Raw genomic sequence first — 20,184 nt, forward strand, 5'->3', positions numbered from 1 at the left:
TGAGCGCTGGGAATTGTGTAAGACTGTTGAATCACAGACCTGTACCTCTGAAACAAATACATTATAGGTTAAAAAAAAAAAGAAGATAGTAGGAAGGGAAAAATGAGGGGGGGCAGGAATCGGAGGGGGAGATGAACCATGAGAGACTATGGACTCTGAAAAACAAACTGAGGGTTCTAGAGGGGAGAGGGGTGGGGGGATGGATTAGCCTGGTGATGGGTATTAAAGAGGGCACGTACTGTATGGGGATTAACATAACAATAAAAAAAGAGAATATGTAAAAAAAAAAAAGGGCACGTACTGAACAGAGCACTGGGTGTTATATGCAAACAATGAATCATGGAACACTACACCAAAAACTAATGATGTAATGTAAGGTGATTAACATAACGTAATAAAAAAAACTAAGCTTTTATGGTAAAAATGACATGTATATGATTTAACAACTCTCAAGGGTCACATGGGGAGTATCGGGTATGAAGCACGTTGTGGGACCTGAATTGCAGTAAACTGACATAGGAAGACTGTTAAGACACAGAAGCATGCAGGAATTAAATTAAGTCAGTTGGGTATTACTGACATGCCCTACTCGAAAGAGGCTAGATCTTTGAGTTGCTTTCCTGAAACAAGATGCTGGACTCCATGACACGTGTGGGGCCATCTCCATTAATGGTGAGTTGACCCCAGCTTCCCTGGGAACGGAAAAGCCGTTGTGCTGCATCATCTGCATCTACATCCTCTCCTCCATTTCCGCTTCTCCGCTCTGTGCTGCTAGCCGGGTGAGTCCTGACTCCTGCGGACTGTATCATCCGCGCTTTCTTGCCTGCCACCTCCAAAGGGGACCTGGCCAGGGGGAGCTAGACATCAGAGTGTAGGAGGAGAGGAAGGTCAGGTGTTTGTGGTTCTCACCTCTGTCCTACTCCTTCCTGCAGTTCTGAGCAGGACCACACCCCTCTGTGAGGGCAGATCCTCCCTGGGAGCCCCTCACTTACCTCTCCAGCTCCCACTGGGATCTAGCACTCACTCTTGTCCTCTTACCCTTCAAGCCCCAGGGTGGATAAAATCTCCCTCGAGGCTGGTTATGTCACCATTTTTTGGTTAATTTCCTCCAAGCTACCGGCACTTCTGTAAGTAGTCCCTTCATTAAATACTTCCAGAACTCTAGCTGAGTGTGCCTTTCTCTTTTTTTTTTTCCCCCAGAATAGTCAATCAGGCTAATACAGCGTATTGCAATATACTTGGGATAAGAAGATATTGACTTTATATTTCAAGATATTTCAGTCTCTTCCCATTTCTTCTGCTCTTATTCAGTAGGTTTACTTGCTGAAATTGGCGGATCAAAGTCCTAGGCTTGCTCTAATATTAGGATTCTTTGACAGCTTGTTTTATAGCATAATAATTACTAGAGGCAATGAAATTTAATAAATACGGTTCTTCTCTAGCATCCAGAGCTTTCCATCCAGACATGTTTACCGGTTTCCTGTGGGAGTTTAGTCACATTCACGAACAACTTTGTGTTAGCTTTTATACCCGTGGAAGTCAGACTGTACCTAGATTTTGTGAGTTTGGGGATGATGAATCCTATTAGTTCCATTTAGGCTTTAGATTGAGTTATTAATCTTAATATGTGTGGGATTGAAAAAAGGAACGAATTATCATTATTTAAATACTCTTTCTGCCTAGAGTAGCCTCTGCCAAGATGTAATTGTCAGGTCAGCACTCTGGTTCTGTAAATCCAAGCCACCACTCACCTTGACACATCTGCTTACTTTATCTTTCTCTTAGTGTATTCTGTTAATCAGCTCTGTCTTGCCAGCAATATTCTTTTGACCTTTTTTTTTTATTATTCTGTTTACTTTTTTTCCAAGAGAAAAAAGAATCATGAGATACATTGTCAGCAAATTCTATGAAGGTTGTTTTCAGATAAAATTGTTTTTGGCTGGGGAGATTTTTTTTTCAGATAAGTATTTTAATTTTGCTGTACCCACATTTACGGTACAAGAATAGATGTGGGCATTGGTGGTTTGGTTTTCTAAGCTCTATGTGAATTTCCATAGTACAAGATGAGAAGAGATACTGCTAAATCACGTGCATCTCTCCTATTTAGGAGAGCCTATATTTTGGGCTTCTGTGAGAAAAGTGAAGTCAAAACAGCTGAATTTTTGTAGAATCGTAATGCTGGAAAAGATACCAGGGTCATCTTGCCTGGCCCCTACTCTCCCTGAAGAACCATCTTTCCTTCTTCCATAATATTATTGACAGGCTCTGCCCCAGCTCGAGGGAGAGCTCATCCCACCTCTGTTGTTAATACTTCCTTAAATTGAAACACAATCAGCCTCTTTTATCTAGCCACCCTTTAATGGTAGGTCACCTTTCTAGAACATCATGAGTAATCCCGTGGCTCTTTCTCCCACAGGAAGGGTAGGGTAGCTCAGAGAATGGAAATTACCTACCAGGGTTTCATTCTCCCAAGCTTTTCTTTCTTAGACATTTCAGCTGCATGAACTGTACCTCGCAGGGCATGTTTCTCAGAACCCCTTGTGACTCCTTGGTGTAGGGCCCCGTGTACCCCAGTCAGCAAACTTCTGTGCCCACAGGCTTATCACAGCCCAGTTTTGGTTTGGTTTGGGTTTTTCTTTTTATTCTTTCTTTCTTTTTTTTCTTTTCTGAGGTAAAATGCACATTTTAGAGTGTATAATTCAGTATCTGCCCAAGGCAGCTAATGCACTGGAAGTCCCACCAGCCTTAACCTGCATGTCTCTGTGTACCCATGTTGTGTGGGCACAGATGCCCAGAGTCTCACTCTTCTGATCCCTGCCATGTTTAACTCTATTCCGGCTAGCACTTCATTTTTCCTTTGCTGGTTCTTGAGCTCTGCCCTTGCCTGAGCTGGTTTAGTTGTGGTCTTGATACTATGCTCAGCCCTTTTCAATCCTCTTCTCTTTTCAGTCCCTTGATGGCTTTTCCAAATCACATGGGCCATCTAGAACTGAAAACTGGCTGCCCTAATAGTTTTGAGCCTCACCATGACTTAGACACGCCTGTTATCTGACCCCCAAGCAGATTGGCCTGCTTTGGCTAGCAGGACCAGGGTAAACCAAGTCTAGAATGTACATTATTGACCATCTTTAGGGCAACATCTGTGGTTCTGGTTAAGAGCTCTCTTGTTGAGACTGTCTGGGTTCAGCTTTACCACACCCTCGCCCTGTGATCTTTCTTGGCTAAGTTACTTTATCAAAATGGGGTTTTAATAGTATTTACCTGATAGAATTGTTGTTAATGATAAGATAATGGATGTGCAGCTCTTAGCTTTGCCTGATGTATGGTATACCCTCAATAAATGCTTGTTGTCGTACATTTATCTGCGTGGGTCTTGGGTTGGTCCCTTCCTTATCACCCTTCTTGTGGATCTGTTTGTTGCATATGGCAGTGCTCTTTCCTTATTTCTTGAGTTGTGGTTACCTCCGTTCCCATGATACTAGCTTCCATTGGTCCAGTCATTAATAATTGCATGATTTTTATACTTCGCAAAATATCGATAATGTATTCTCTTAGATAGGGGCCAAGTCTTGGAGCTACCTTGCAGTGATTTTCACATCAACCACCCTCAGGCCAAGACCCTGAACTAGAACAGGTCATTTTGATCCGATCTGTAACCCCTTGCCTATATTTATCCTTGTCCAGTTGGATGAGCATACCAGCTCTTCTTTTCAGTTTACCTGATCTGAGTGCCTCACCCAAATTGATGGTCAAGATGCAGAACTGCACAAGCCAGTGTCATCCACCACCAGAGTAATTTGATGACCCTCCCTTAGGAAGAGCACCTCTCAGCAAAATGTCCCCTATATCAGCACCATCAGACTTCACAACTTGAAATGGATTCTTCGAGATTTCAGGTGTTGTTCTCTAAGCCTCCACTCTAAAATACGCTTTTATCCTTTCATCTTTTGGTTCATTTATTCATGCAGAGTTCTTTGAGTATCTGTGAAGTGTTAAGACCTCATTGGGAATTCAAAGTTGAAGATTTGGTACCTGCCCCCAGGTGAGCTTTTGCTTTGTGCTTCTCCAAGTGCTGAGTCACAAGGAGTCACGTGGTACCATGGGGTCACAGAGAAGGGCCAGCCAAATCAGACTGGAGGCAAAAGGAGGGGTGTTCCTGGAGGCAGCAATTCTTGAAGTGAACTTTGTGGAACAAAAAAAGGTTAGACCAAGAAGGTCATGAGGTGAAAGGAGTCATAACAAGCTATTGGCTCCAGGTCTTAGTCCATTCGGGCTGCCTTCACAGAACACCACAGAATGAGTGGCTTATAAATGACAATGATTTATTTGTCACAGTTGTGGAGGCTAGACGTCGAAGATCAAGGCGCTGGCAGATCCAGCGTCTGATGAGAGATTGCTTTCTGGTTCATAGACCACCATCATTTTACTGTGTCCTCACGAGGTAGGAGAGATGAGGGAACTTTTTGGGGGCTCTTCCATAAGGGCACCAGTCCCATTCATGAGGGCTCCACCTTTATGACCTAATCACCTCCCAAAGGTCCCACCTCCAGACACCATCACACTAGGGATCAGGTTTCAACCTGGGAATTTCTGGAGGGGGGCACATTCAGTCTATAGCAAATGCTTTCTCATAAGTAAGTTAGCATCTTCAGGTACTGTTTTCATAAACTTGAGGGAAAACAGCTTTGCAACTTGTGCAACTTGTGAACACCACGGCATCAAGCTAGGTGATTCTTTGTGTTCTCCATTTGAAGGGTTCTCTGGTGCTGCCTACGTCAGATGGGTTTGATGATGGAGCACGAGGCCATGTGAGGTTGCTGAAAATCCCGGTTGGGGCTGAGCAGGAGAGGGAGAGTAGAGGGTACAAAATACACATCTTGCCCAGTTCACAATTTAGCCCACAGTTCAATCTGTTCATGTCACCCCCTTTTTATATGCCCTAGACCGAGGGACAATACCATTTAGTGAATGCCTTCCTAGTGCTGTGTTAGTTACATGGCTTCTTATATATTAGTTATATGGGACCTTGGTTTGGTAGATGGAATAAATAATTATAACATGCAAGTTCAAAACACAATTAGCTCTTATGATGAGCATTGTAATAGGAAAGTGACTAAGTGAAGGGTGAGGGAAGCCTCGCAGTGAGAATAACCTTTGAGCCTTGCAACATGGCATTCTGCCTTTTAGAGGCAATTCACTCCCTCTCTTGCTTGTTCATTAATTTGTAAGTACAGTAAACCTTTATCAAGTGAATATCATGTACCCTGAGCTGTGTGTTAGAGAATTAGAAGTCACAGTCCCTGCCCTCAAGATGTCATCATTTAATGGAGAAGATGGAGAACAAATGAATAGAGGTCACTGTGATGGGCATCATGACCGGGTTCTTTGGGCATCTTGTCTGGTTGGAGGCTGTTAGGGGCAGGACTTGCAAAGAAGTTTTCTTAGAGGAGATGATAAGTAAAAGTTCCATCGTATGGAATGGTTTGCACTTCTTGGTGTTCGTAGACTTGAGTGAGACTGAGGACTCTGGACTCTGCCTAGAAAATGTGCTTACACATAAAAATTTTAGATACTTTCAGAGGGTTCTCTGAGTCCCTAAATCCCATCCATGAACCCCCAGTTAAGCGCTCTTGTAAGAGTTCTTGCTCATAAAGCAGCAGAGACACGATGCCATAGAGAATATCAATGGATGCTTTATGTGAGTATTTGAGAGAGGAATATTTTCCATTATCTGTGATAATGGAAAAATCAAGCAAGTAGTTGTGACAATTCCAGCAGGCCTGAGAAATCCCTTAGTAATCACTTTTTCTTGCTAGTGCTGGTGATAAGTGAAAATATAAATACAGTCAGAAACTTGGTTCAGGATAATGCAAGTTAAGACCTGCTAAACTACGAGCATCAATTCTTCACCTTATTTTTAAAAAATCAATAGTTTTATTATTTACTAGGTATTTTCATCCTAAAAATAAATGTCTTTCATGTGAATAAATGAAAGAAAAAAAGGTTGATTTAGAAGTAAAAAAAGCTGATCATGATCACTGAAGTAAGTCAAAGGCACTGGTTCTATAACTCATTCAGAATTGACAGGCAAGATAGCAATATAGCCAAAAAGAGGAAATAAATCAGAGCTACCTGCCCAAAGAATGGAACAAAGATGAGGAGCAAGGACAACTTGAAAACCCTCCTTTGTTTTCATGATCCTGATGGGTTCTGTTCAGTGGTCCTATAGTTCTGTGATCCATCAGCCTTCCCTGTTAGCGTTTATTACACACACACGCACGCACGCACCATTTTAGCTGAGGACGCCTGTTCGCTTTTGCATTTCCCCTCCTTCCCCACCTCTGCATTTATCCCAAATCACATCCCATAGGCAAAGCTGTGAAGACTCCATCTGGCCCAGTTGTTGGAGTTTCTCATTCTTCCCACCATCCCTTCAGGAGAGCAGGGAAAGAACTGGTTTCTGCAGATCCGGAGGCTCATGTGTGTTTTGGGAAGAGATGGGAATTTTCACTGAACATGTACAAAGCAGGGCTGAACACCACAAGTAAAGGCATGAGGGAGTGTGGTGCCTTCTAGGAATACACCCTGTGCCCCTCGTCACCTCCCATGTCATTGTCACACCTGCAGAAGCCCCTTCTCTCCTGAGGCCTGTGCTACCTGCTCAGGTCATCTTTCCTTCCCTCCAGATGTTCTTCTACTTGTCTCAGTAGCTTTATTATCTATCTCCTACTTTACCATACGTTGAGCCCTGTTCCCTGCAGTCACTTTCAGGAACATTCCTTTGTATGACTCTTTCATCACCCAGACAAGGAAATGCTGTTTTGTTTTGTTTTTTTAATCCTTGCCTCCAGTGACCACCATCTCCACACCACTCCATACCTATGGCCAGGCAGCATCCTCTAACTCTTGTCAATGTCCTCTAGCCAGAGGCCACCAGGGACACACCTGTAGTTGGACAAGCTGGGTTTGTTGCCTGTTGCTGAGGGGGAGACCTCACACTATGGGGAGCCATGGGGCAGCTCAGAATGAGAGGGTGCCAGGAGAAAGGACCGATAGGACTTGGGTTTGTGTCCAGTGATTTGGGGGTGGGTTTACAGAAGCAGGGCTTTGCTGCCAGGAAATGGGGTAACTCCAACTGGATATCTTGAGTCTTACCTACAGGGAAGACAGACTAGAGCAAAACTGAAGTGGTAATTGGGAAAGAAGCAGCAGTTGCTCGTTATCTGGGCTTTTGGGTATTTTCTGGCTTGGCCAATGTGCGTGCTTTGTCTGTGTTCAGGTGTGATTACTGTGTGGCCATGTGTTTATCTTGTTCCATCACAGTCACAGATTGGCCTTGTCTGATGTCAATTTTCCGCACAGTCACTGATGCTCACAGGAGAAGCCCCAGCCTAGCTGTGAGTGCCAGGCCAGCTCCTGAATATCGGGGCTGCTCTTGTCTTTCTCAGTCTTCACCACTCTGAACTGCTCCACTTCACGTATTTGCCTCCTTGATCAAAGCTTCCACCTGCTTCCTCGTCCACCCCCTGCCTGCTCCCTTAGCTCCTGTGGGGACTTAGCCTCAGCCGTTCCGTGTTTTCCCAGTTTATCAATGCCTTTCTTGGCTCACTGCTCTCCCTAGCCAGGCAGAAACTATGTGGTGATGAGCTGCGTTCATGGTATGCTGATAACCACCCAGAAGCCCTGCCCTTGTCACCTCCTGTTGTTTCCTTTGCCAGCCCCTTCCTCTGGGTGGGCCCCATCATTCACTGTTCCCCTCTAAGATTTGTGAGCCCTTCAGCAGAAAGGCATATAACCATCAACATGTGTTTCTACCCTCAGCAGTCCACAAAGCTGCCTAGCAATGCTCTTTTTCATAACTTGTTTATCCCCTCTTATATCCCTGGAAGTCATGTGTCCACCAACTTCACCCTGAACCCTCTCCTTCCAGAAGGTATTCTCAATTCCCCCTCTACTAAGAAGATAGAAGCCACCTCATGCTCTACTGTGGCTTCCTTATTTTCCATACTTTATTTTTTTTCTAAGTCTCCACCCATCCTCCTTCCCTTGAACCTCTCTGAGGGAAAGAAATATTCATCCTTTCTTAGCCTGCCCCCTCCACTGTGTTCCTGATCTTGTCCCCTCTTCTCAGCATCTGCCTTCCCCAGCCCCACAGCCTCTGTAGTGTGGCCCTTTCCTTTCACAATGCAGTTCCAGGAAGTGAGCTTCTCTTTGGACTCCCTCCTCATTCAGTTGCACCTTAGCCCTTCTCTTCTCACTCCCGGACCAAAGTGATCTCGTCATCGATTTTTCTTAGACGTAGTCTTTGTAAACTGTACAGCATCAGACCAGCGTTTCCTTGAATCTCTTGAGACCATGCTCTCCAGATTCTCCTGGCTCATCTTGGTTTTACTTCTGCATCATCTCAAGACTCTGACCCTCTTCCTATTCCCCAGCTTTCTGTGGGTTTTTTCCTTCCCCTATTCCCATCTTTATAGTTCCCTTTCTCTCCTATTCCCTCTTAACAATCTCAACCACTCCCAGAACTTGGATAATTCACAAATTTGTCTCTGCCCTTGACCTCTGTTGGAAGCCTAGTTCATTATTTCTAACTGCCTGCTAAGTATCTATAGCATGATATATTATTGGTACTAAAACATCACTTGTCTGAAACTAGATTCATTAGTCTCACCAGAACCAGAGTCTCTGTATAGTTTTTGTCCCATTTCATGGCATTCCCATTCTCTGTCACTTACAGCTGTCTTGACTATCAAATCCCATGCGTTCTACCTTTGCATTGTCTCTCACATTTGACCTCATCTTAGGGTGCTTGCCAAGTTATAGTTACGTTGTTAGGGAGCCTATTAACTTGTTAGTTAGGGGCAAGGGACTTGTCTTACTCATCTCTGCTTGTTCCTCTGTATCCAGCACAGTGCCATACCCATAAGACACCATCACTGTTTGTTGAGTGAATGACTATAAATTAAGCATTTTAATGCTTTACTTGCCCTTCATGAACTATTTGTGATTGAACAGTTTTCCATCATTAGACCTCTAAATACTTTTATTCTTCAAGCAAGCACCAGAACAAAGTTTCCTACTCAGAACCTCAACCATGGTACTTCTGCTCTTTTTCAGGAAGAGCAATTAGGTAAGCATGCATGGGTCATGAGGCATTCATATTCCCTTCCTTTTTGAAAGCCAGATAGGATACCTAGGATTATTATGTTTTCATGGCAATTTTAGATAACTTACATCTCCCTTTATACATTGATTTTTCTGCTTTCTCTTTTCTTTATTTTTTAACAGGTTTTCAAAATGGAAACTATCACTATGACATAAGATGCTATTGATAGTACATCAATATGATTCAGCTGTTTCCCTGCCCAGCAGAGTGTGGCTGCTCTCTGCATAGCCCTGTAATACATATTAGTTACACAGACGTTAGCGAAGCCCTTCCCATCCATATGTATGTGCGTGGCCCTTGGCAGTTAATAATGCCATATATCACGTGCATGTAGAATGTAAAATGTACTTCACAATGACAGCAGGCTCATAGAAAATGAATATTGGCTTATGATGAGAGGAAAACCAGGGAAAGATTTTTGTCCTTTCAAATCCACTGTTGAGTGAATTATTTGTTTCTGTGTCTCAGTATCCCAAACCCACATTCTGCCTTTTTTTTTTTTTTTTTTTTTTGGGTCACTATATGCCCCTCTCTCCAGCCACCTTATTTCACTTCAACTACATGGATAACAACAGAACCCCTTTGGAGAAATGAAAGATAGCAATTACACATTGGTATTCATGTTACAGGAGTCACGCTGCCATCCTCAGGGAGTTGAACAATGAATATCCAACATTAATTGCCACAGTAACTGAGCTTCTGACCTTGCTGAAATGTAATACACCCATTTTACATAGTAAAATTATTTGCCACTAAAAGATTTTTTAAATTATCATAAAATTATATTGCTGTTTAGAGTTACCAATAATTTTTATATTTGTCTCTACATTTTCTTGGGAATCAGGACATCAGCAGTTGCAATCATAATTTTATCACCGATTTGGCTGACAATTATGGCAAGATTAGTGCCTTTGTATTCTTAGGAAGGGTGAATAAAATGCATTGCCATCCCTGGTAGATCTATAGAACTGATTAATAAGGTACAGTGGACATAGTACATTTTACCCATTGGGGAGAAAAATATTCTTTTTTTTTTTTCTTTAATGCTTGCTCCTAATTATGGGTTGGATTTTCTGCCAGTGGCAGAAACATGCTAGGAACTCTAGGGCATGTTTCCCTTTTGAAAGAAGTGATATCATTTTTCAGGTGAAGCCTACCGACTATCAACTTTTCTTGCTTTCATCTTTTGCTCAAATCCTCAGAAATACAGAAGCTAGCTTTTCTTACGTGGATTTTACAGTTCTTTTTTCCTGGGCTACCTCACCCTTCCCGGGTGTCACACACTGGGAGAATTTCACACTATATATATACTCTGGAAGTGTTCATCACTCAGGGCCGGCCTCCACACTGCTGGGTCAGCATTGAGCCAGACTCGGACAGAGCCTAGTCAGCGGGCCACGGTGGCTCTGGGCTGTGGAAGCTGTGTGTGCAGAAATGAGTGATTGTTCAGCCTTCTCTCCTTTTTAAAAGGGACTGAGGTGAAGAAAGTCAGTGCACTCACCCGTGACATGCGAATTTCAGCCTAGATGAGATTCTAACTAGAGATCCATTTTTGCTTGTATTCCAGCAAAACTAGCACAGGATAAATTTGAAGGCCATCTTACGTCTGGGGGGAAGAAATGAACCGAGTGATAGAATGGGTAGTTTTTTGCCCACCTTTTAAAGTAGAGCTGTGAGGTAAATGAGTATGTGTCTACCCTAACTACTTAATATAGCTTGCTCATTGTTTTAGTGTTTAAGTCGTTTATGACTTTCCAGTTTTAAGCATTGATAAGATAAAAGAGAATACATATGCAGTTAGTATGTTGTGTCTTTTGAAACTTTGAACTTCGGATTTCTTACTTCAGATCATTCAGGTAGTTTTAAAAGCGAGCTCTCTGAATCCTAGCCCCACTTTATTTATATTCTCCCATTTCCTTTACAGTACTTATGTCTCCCTAATACTTGTCTGTGTCTGTAGAATTTGAGCCCGGACACTCGACCATTAGGGGGAGATTCTTGCCCGGACTCCTCATTTTTTTCAGGATCTTTAAAGAAATCCTGGTGGAAAGCAACTTGAGAAAACGCAGCTTCAGTTTAGCCCCTGCTTGGGGGTTGGGGTTTGTTTGTTTTTGTTTTTGTTTGCAGGTTTGTTTAATTTCCTCTCCCCTTTTCGTCCCATCCATCTCGGCCCTCCCCTCCGCCCGCCGAAAGCAGGATGATGAGGTGAGGACAGTTCAGGTGAAGGAGCAAGAGCACAATGTCCTGGTGCTGAAGAGGGTGCAGTGCTGTGGGCCGGCCCCCCCGGCCGGCACCGCCGACAGTGATTGGAGGTGAGTTCGCACGGAGGCTCGCGCTCCTCTTTCCTCGGCCCTGCCTGCCTCCCCTTCTCTCGCTCCATCTCACTCGCTCCCGCTGCCTCCCGTCCCTCCCTCCCCCTCTTCTCCCCGCCTCTCGCCTCTCGCGCGTCCTAGCTGCCTGCAGAGCTCTTGGCAGCCAGATGGACTCAGTTCCCGGCGAAAGGACAGAGATGGCAAGATCTTTTAGCTCTTAGGGGATGCCTTTGTTAGTGGCCGTTCACAATGGGCAGCTCCCGGCTGAGGGTCTTTGACCCTCAGCTAGAGAGGAAGGAGTCCGCAACGCTCTCCGACCGAGAGCTGCCCTTGCCTACCTTCGATGTGCCTTATTTCAAGTACATTGATGAGGAGGATGAGGACGATGAATGGAGCAGCCGCTCGCAGTCTTCCACCGAGGATGACTCGGTGGACTCTCTGCTCTCTGACAGATACGTGGTCGTGTCCGGGACCCCCGAGAAGATTTTGGAGCACCTTTTGAATGACTTGCACCTGGAAGAAGTCCAGGACAAAGAAACAGGTAAGGCACGGGGGGCGGGGGGGCGGGGGGTGTCTCCAGCTTCCAGACCCACAGCTGCGCCTGCCCTTGTCAGCAGGGGCAAGACTCCCGCTGTAGCCGAAACCAGCATGGGCAGAAACAGCATCTGCTTTGTGCGCCTACCCCCTTGGCCTCGTGCTGTTTTGTTTCAATCCAGTAAATGGACACATGTAGATCCAAGCAGCTGCCTGGGAAGTCGCTGTACAAAGAAAACGATGGGAAGGCAGATGTTCTTGTGTCTGGCAATTTTTACGAAATCTCACCTAAAGGCAGTTGGCAAGAGGCTAGCATTTTAATAGCCAGTGTTCATTGGGAAGAAATACAAGGGACGAGCATTCACCTGGCCTGTGGGAAGCACTGAGCTGAGGGGAGTAGCCTCCCTGCGGAAATGCCAACAATTAATGCAACTACTCAGCGACTGGAAGCTCAGCAGCAACTTCTGCCTTTTTCCAGGTGGTTTACAAACTGCTCAGAGCAAGCCTTGCTGTGCAGAATATCCTACTCATAGCTTTGCAGACTAGAAACTGTAACTCACTGAAGTCTTAGTGATCAGACTTCTTGTCCTTTCTATCTAATCTGGGAGCAAAATACCCATTTAGCTTTGTCACCCTTGCACTTTGGGAAACAGTACCATTGCATGTACAAAACAACCTAACCATGCTTCCTTTATCACCAAAGGGCGAGTACTTACTTCTCTTCACCAGAATTCGTAATTTGTTCCAGCGTGGAACAATTATTGCAATGAATAGGCCTCTGGCTGTAGCCTGGATTCTGTAACTTGATCTCCTGACTAAAAGGCACTGTTTGCTGTTATCAGAGCACCTGTGTTTGTAGGTTGAATTCCTGCAGAGTAACACCTTAGGGTTTTCCCCTCATTGGAAAGATTGTGAAATGACTGTGTAGGTGGGAACAAGTTTCCTTGGGTCCCAGTAGTTTTTTGTCTGAACCTAATTGATGTCTGATTCTAAAAAGCATTATGAAGGACGTGAAGAGAAACAAAGTTGTGTGAAAAATGTAAATGGGTTAAAAAAAAGAAAAGGAAAATGACCCAATCCTGTATCCTACAGTAATGTTATACTTTGATCTCAGAAATCAAATAGATACTTTATTTTGCGTATGTTTGGGGTGGTGGAAACCAGTGGCTGTCATTTATACATAGGCTAAAAGAAAAACATTCTCATGGCATTTGCTGGGTTGTTTTTGTATGTCTATTGGTTAATATTTTGTGCATTTGAGCACTGTTCCCATGTTCTGCTTCATCAGATATAATCATCATGGAACCGGGAATAATTTTCCACGTACTGATTACCAGACTGCTCTACACAGGTGGTTTGGACTAGATTACAGGCAAATAATCTGCCGCAAAGAGGAGACCTTTCAATGTGGATAGATGTTTCAGGGGTTTGAATGCTTGCTTCTTCTTAACAGCACCACAGTTCTGGTCTGTAATGTCAAACTCTGTGTCTAGGTCATGTGAGTGGGTGTAAAAATTATTAACGCCAGTATTAGGCCTAACTTGATTTCTTTTTTCTTTCTAATTATCAGTGGTTTTTTGAGAAAGATGGCCTAGGTGCCCATAACACGTTCCCACTGTCCACACTGGGAATGAGAAATCTCCCAGATTACTTTACTAAGTATGCCCGGAGTTGCCTGCTGCTGGAAACGGTGTCGTGCATGGTGTCTAGTGACTGTTACACCACGCCTGGGATCAGATGTGTCACTCTAGCCCCATGCTCAGCAAAGCAAAGAGGACCAGAGCTCAGTGGTTTGCCCTCGGCAAAGCAGGAAGAGGCCTCTGGGGGTCAGCCTCTCGTCGTTCCTACTCATTTCCTCAGAGTTTTCAGAGGACGCATGATACTTCAGATTTTTGTAGTGATACTTGAAAGAAAGCATGGTAGCAACTTTTCCTGTGATTAACAGAGAACTTTATGAAAATGAAAAGTCAAACTTAGAGATTGGTGTGTATGCAATAGGGAGGCCTAAGTGAAGTCCCATGCGGTTCTTCAAAACGTCACATTCCAGCACTTGGAGAAAATACAACAGAAAAGCCACCATGTGGTTTTTTGTTGCTACAATGAAAAGAAATATATATGTAAAAATAAAATAAATTCCATGGGCAACTTGAAGAAAAGAGGTGATTAGTTTGTTCTAGCTTGAATACTAAATGAATCACATATTTAAAGGAATTGAGGCCCCTTGTTACCAACAGAGGTGAATTTGCGTTCTTTATTTTGGTCAGGCTGGCAACCCTCATTATAAAAGGCCTATGTGAGCAAGAGCCTAATAGCATCGTATAAACATATGGAAGACAGATGGAGGAAAATGAGAAGGGGCTGCAATAAAAGTATACAGCAGCGTTTTTATGTTCTCGAGCACCCCTTTTAGAGAGAGAGCCATCTGGGGCCGGCTGGAGCCATCTGGTGGTCGTCCACATGGCCCCGATGGCAGTGAGGAGGTAAGGGTACATGGGAGGACGTAAGTGCTCCCATAGACCAGGATGAGCCTGTTCTGGATTGTTACATTCCTGTGCCCACCAGAGGCTGGGGGAAATAATGGTGCCAGAGATGTGAGTCACTTCCCATCTCTTTCCCACAAAAGTCACTTAGTTGTGAAAATGGAAGTACAAGGCCCGATAGAAGAGACCTTCTGCACTCACAGAGGAGCAGTTGAAGTGATTACTAATTGATACAGACGTGCAAGTGGAAAAAACGTTGACTTAATTGAATGCAATAGGAAGGAGAATGCCAGAGCTATTGACATGATGTAATCCTGTTGCTACCTGAATCGAGAAAACAACAATTCACATGGTAGTCTATCACCAAGTCAAACTGGGTTTTAAAAGCAATAATATTAGAGATGCTTAAAAGCAGCCTACTAATGATTTTCCCAAGTGATTAGATTCACACAACAAATGCCCCGTGTGTTTCCATCGTCCCCTGTATGCCTACCTTTCCTCCCTTGTAGGACCAGGCTCAAGGAGTCTTTCCAGGAACAGCTGTAGAATGAATGCATGAATGAATGCATGCATGCATGAATGAATGAATGAATGAGTGATTCTTCATTGTTCCAAATGAAAAAGCTATTTGAGTCTGGCCACTGGATACCTATTTATGAACATGGAAAGTGATTGAAGCAGCTTTCAAAGATGACCTTTTCTGTCAAGGTTCAGATCCTGGCTTATACCTTTGGAATGGTAGAGAAAAATCAAGCAGCTCTTTCATCTTCCCAGTATAGGGGAGACATCGCTGAGCACTCCCAGCCCAGGAGAATTACAAAGCAGGCAAGGAGAAAGAAAAACAAGGAGTTGTGAGTAGAGGAGCTAGAGGGAAGGAAGAGCAAGCTCCCCCCAGCCAGCCCTGGTCTGCGGGGTCTGTAGGGGTTCATCCTCCTATTTAACTCTTCCCACTCCCTGGAAAGGATAGAGTATGTTTTGTTTAGGGCTGCTATTGTTGGGAATAATGACTTCTGGTTCAAAGCAGGAGGAAAATTATGTATTGGATGGATTACATAGAGAAAAACCTTCTTATTGATTTTTCTCCCTGAATCTGCATTATGACAGGTCCACCTTAGGGAGAACACAAGAGGAAACACATTTGCTGGCCTCTTTTTTTTTTTCCCCCATTTTCTTATTCTTCATTCATCCTTTTGAAGCAAATGTGCTTAAGGTTATGTGTTTTTAAGAAAAACAAGCGAGCAGAGAATAGGATAGTAGGAACAGGTAAAGCCAACCAGCTCATGCTTATTAAGCTTGACCTGCTTTCTTCGAGGTGTGGCTGGTTTGGTAACTCAGGAGGCTGTCATTCAGCATACCCTGTGGAGGGTACTCAGGGTGGAAGCGCCTCTTTGGTCACGTGTTACTGGTCGGCTTCCAGCAGCACTGCGTAGTGCGAGCAGATCATTGAGAAACTGAGTCGTTTTCCTTTGTAAGGAGGCAAAAACCTCCATGAAAGTGCCTGTCTTAGATCATAGGGGTGTCTCCATCGATAGAGTCCAGAGGCTAATCTCCATTGCCAGCTTGCTGGTGGCCTTTTTAGAGCAGTGCTCTAACGGAACCTTGAGGAAAGGAGGACAGGCACCGATTTTTCTGAACTTCTCTGTCCTCTTCCCGGCCAGCACCAAGCCTGTCCTAAGTGCTCGATGCGTGTTTCTTGTGAAGAAAAATTAAGAAGGCTTTTTTCCTGGTCATTGGAAAGATAGAAGGCAACTTAGATGATCTTCCTCCTTGATCTCCTTACCTCTTAGGATTTCTGGAAAGATGTTTGGCGTTTCTGTTCCAGGCTTCCTCTTGCAGGTGGCAAAGACCTCGATGACCGTGTAGCAGCATAGCTTGTGCAGGACCAAACATCGTTGAGGCTAGACACAGAAAATTTTTAGATGGTGGTAAATCTCTCCATGATTTTGCACAATTAAGATGCACCTAAAGTTATCTTGTATTTATCTTTTGTTTTTATTTTTGTAATGTCACGTAACAAATAGACCAGTGGATCTTATGTATGGCTGCACATTAGGGGCGCATGGGGCACTTTTTAAAAATTCCAATACCTGGGTCCCACCCCGGAGGTTCTGATTCAGTTGACCTGAGATGGGACCTAAGCTTTATGGACTTTAAGAGCTCCCAACTGATGCTCATATGCAGCCAGATGTGAGAGCATGGAAACAGAACATTGACCTTGTCTCTTCCACCACTCCCAACTTTTTAAGATTTATTCCGAGTTTCTAATAGTTACAAATATATACCTGCCTCGGAGAGTTAGGGGCATCATTTCCCCTTTTCTCCACCTCCCCTCCATCCCCCTCCTCCTCTCCAGGGCTTTATGTCCACTGGTCAGCCTCATGTCCACTGGTCCCTGCCTCTGCAGCCTGAGAAGTTCAAAATTTACAAGCTTGCACTGCTGGTCCACCCACTGAAATAATTTTGGAAAAAAGGAAACAATCAGAGGAGACAGAGGTGCTGGACACACAGCTGTTGAATTTCTCAACTCTTGGAAAGAGGAGGTGATGATATATAGTGAACAAAACCCATTTGGATTTTTGCCAGGGTTCTGTCACACCATAGAAATCCCTGGGTGGCCCTTGAGTCTCACAGCCAAGATGCCTACTTCTGCAAGAAATCGTGCTTTAAGAAAGGAGAAAATGCACATAGCAGAGGAGAAAGGGTACTAAAATGAGATTCTGAGGTCTTGGGTCCCAGATCTGGGCTCCATTAATAAAAAGCCTGAGACCTTAAGCAAGTCATACAAAAAAATCTTTGAGATGTCTTTCATCACTAAAACACCTTGATTCAAAGGGATCTACATCAGTCTCTTTCCAAATGTCACAGAACTGTGGAATTCTAGGTCTGGAGGAGAGACCCTAGAATTCATGTAGACAGTTTGCAGAAACCTGTGGTCATCTTATGTTGAAATCACCATCACTTAGCCTTTGCACAAGGACATAGGCTATTCAGTCTACCTTTGTATTTCTTATATTACTGCTGCATTTCTTCAGACTCATAGGGCAGTTAGAATGTTGATGGAGGAGGAAGCCTGGAACCCACTGCTCAGTGGCCATACCTGGTGATGATTTATGTGTGTTTGTGTGTAACCTTGTTCAGTGGGAAACTTCTTAAGCTCTTTGAGAAATTATGCTATAACATTTCCAAAGAATGGCTTTGATTTATCACCTACTAGTAAAATCCATTTGCAAAATTGTATTACCAAGCCATCTTGGGATATTCAGAAAGGGTCTGTTGCCAAGGAAAAGTGGCAGTTTTCCCCCAGTGGTGAAAGATACTACATCCTATCTCTTATCCTAGCCATCTCCCTGTAATTTCTTTACTTTTAACTTTATACATTGCTTCTGTGATAAAATATAACTGTTCATTTTTAATTACTCAATTTCTGTATGCCCATGAATGAATACCTTAGAAAAACTTAATTCCTTCATTCCACAAATATCTTTAACACTCCCATGTCTAGATGTGGAGATATAGTTGTAAACAAAACAAACTCTTTACCTTCATGGGGCATATATTCCAGTAGAGGGATTCAGACAAAAAAAGAAGTAGGGAAATGGTAGATATTAGATGCTAATCCTTATAGGCACTATTTTATAACTATATCCACATGTCTTTAAAATTAAGCTAGAGGAGGGACGCCTGGGTGGCTCAGTCAGTTAAGCCTCTGCCTTCAGCTCAGGTCATGATCCCAGGGTCCCAGGGTCGAGTCCCACACTGGGCTCCCTGCTCAGTGGGGAGCCTGCTTCTCCTTCTGCCTGCTGCTCCCACTGCTTGTGCTCTCTCTCTCTCCCTCTCCAAATAAATAAATAAAATCTTTTTTAAAAATAAGCTAGAGGGTATTTTAATGTATTTAAAGTATTTTCAAGGCACACCTAGGTGGCTCAGTTGGTTAAGCATCTGACTCTTGATCTCAAGGTTGTGAATTCAAGCTCCACCTTGGGCTCCATGCTGGGCGTGGAGCCTACTTTAAAAAAAACAAAAAAGGTATTTTCAAGAATTAACATGAAACTATTGGTTGTAGCAACAAAGTTCAGAATCAAAGGAAATAGACTTAATTGAAGAAAAAGGGAAGGGAGGGAGGGAGGGAGGAAGGAAGGAAGGAAGGAAGGACCTGTGAAAATAACTTTTTCATAGACAAATAACTAGACTAGGTTGCCATTTGAGGTCTTTTTCAGCTTTCCGAAACTGCCACTTTTAAATAATAGGTTAATTTTGTTTGCAGACATGCTTTAGTAAAAAAGTCAACAGCGACTAAATTCATTAGCACCAACTCCAGATGCACAGCACTGCTGTTCGGTGAAGGCTTACTTTTCCAGGTAAAGAAAAGGCTTGAAATAGCTATCCATGGTGACAGTGAAAATCCCCAAAGTGCTGTCGAGAGAGAGCTAGAAGTAGAAGTGTTCACGTGAGAATATAGTTACTGCTCTGCTGTTTAATCTTTGTACTGTGGATTTGGTTTGCTTTGGTTTGATTTGGTTTTTTGGCAATGCCCTTAGCTTCCCTCCCTATTACTATTACGGAGAATGTAATGTATTAGCTGGCCGTAATTGAAGAATTGGGAGACTTTAAAAATTAACACTGACAAATGATGAGGTATTAGAATTGTGTAGAAGTTCTCTTCTCAGTTGCCTCATTTATGAAAGCAGAGGACTTAGGCCACATGTTGTTTGAGGACCCTTCCAGATTTGAAAGCCGGGATTGGAAGATTACTCAAGATACCCCTCCAAATGGAGTATCCAAACTTCCTCTCCATCCAGTGGATTTTAGAACAGGATAATTGTCCCCAATCTAATGGACGTAGAGGCTAAGGTAGAAGTTATCTAAACTGCTTCAGAGAGAGAATGATCATTTGAAACTGGAAATGAACTCAGGTGTATCCCTAGCTTTTCCCCAGAGATAATTTTTTATCTAGTGACTAGAGTCAGGGATAAAAGGCCTCATTGAAGTAAAAACCTACCATTCAACTCCAGCTCTAAACCCCAAATCAGGTGCTTCGGTAGCTGCTTAAGAGTGCTCTAATCGCCAGCACAAAGGCCTGCTTCTTGGTTTCCAGCTGTGAGCTGGATGGCCACTGGGTGAGCTGCCTGCGTCCCTGTTTCCCGGAGGTTACAAAAGAAGGGGTGTGGGGGAAGAGGTCCTAGTACCAGCTGATGGAGGTCAGACTGCTCACAGGAGATGGGGTTAAAAATCAGATTTTGACTGTGGATTTCATTTGAGGTGTTCATCATCTGGACTAATCTATTCGCATCACCTTTAAACATGTGATACTATGTATGATAACAAGGGAATTGATGCTTTTACGCTGCCAGTAGGTTGTGGGTTAATTAATACTCTTGTTGGTAATGAAGCAAGGTGAAACGAAGTGAGACCGAGCTGAAGCATAAGGTCATTAACATACACTGATTAATAATGGGAATGTGGAAGTTTTCATTACCACATAACCAATGGGCAAAGGAAGGTGTGTAATGGATGAGGGTGTAAGTAGGAGGACAGCATACTTTCCAGGCACACCATCCCTGTTTAGAATGAGAACAGATCGTTGGAATGCATTTCTTTTAATTGCATCATTTTCGTGTTGAATCCACAAGACCTCTTCTAATACTTGACGTTCAACTGTAAGTCCAGAGCACACCAGAAACAAACTAAAATA

At 43.5% G+C, this 20,184-nt stretch overlaps 1 protein-coding gene across 2 annotated transcripts in view; it reads left to right on the forward strand.

The window, feature by feature from the left end:
* RAPGEF5 (Rap guanine nucleotide exchange factor 5) overlaps window positions 1-20,184 on the forward strand; it is a 154,805-nt gene that overhangs the window by 74,793 nt on the left and 59,828 nt on the right. The window contains exons 5-6 of one of the 2 annotated variants that reach the window (XM_081800431.1): window positions 11,360-11,478; window positions 11,931-12,019. In XM_081800431.1, the coding sequence (XP_081656557.1) occupies window positions 11,360-11,478; window positions 11,931-12,019 (208 nt within the window). The remainder of the gene's footprint in view (window positions 1-11,359; window positions 11,479-11,930; window positions 12,020-20,184) is intronic. The other variant, XM_081800432.1, reaches the window with a different exon arrangement.

The sequence above is a fragment of the Leptonychotes weddellii genome, chromosome 12, assembly GCF_054177405.1.
Source record: "Leptonychotes weddellii isolate Sample4059 chromosome 12, ASM5417740v2, whole genome shotgun sequence".
NCBI classification, from domain to species: Eukaryota; Metazoa; Chordata; class Mammalia; order Carnivora; family Phocidae; genus Leptonychotes; species Leptonychotes weddellii.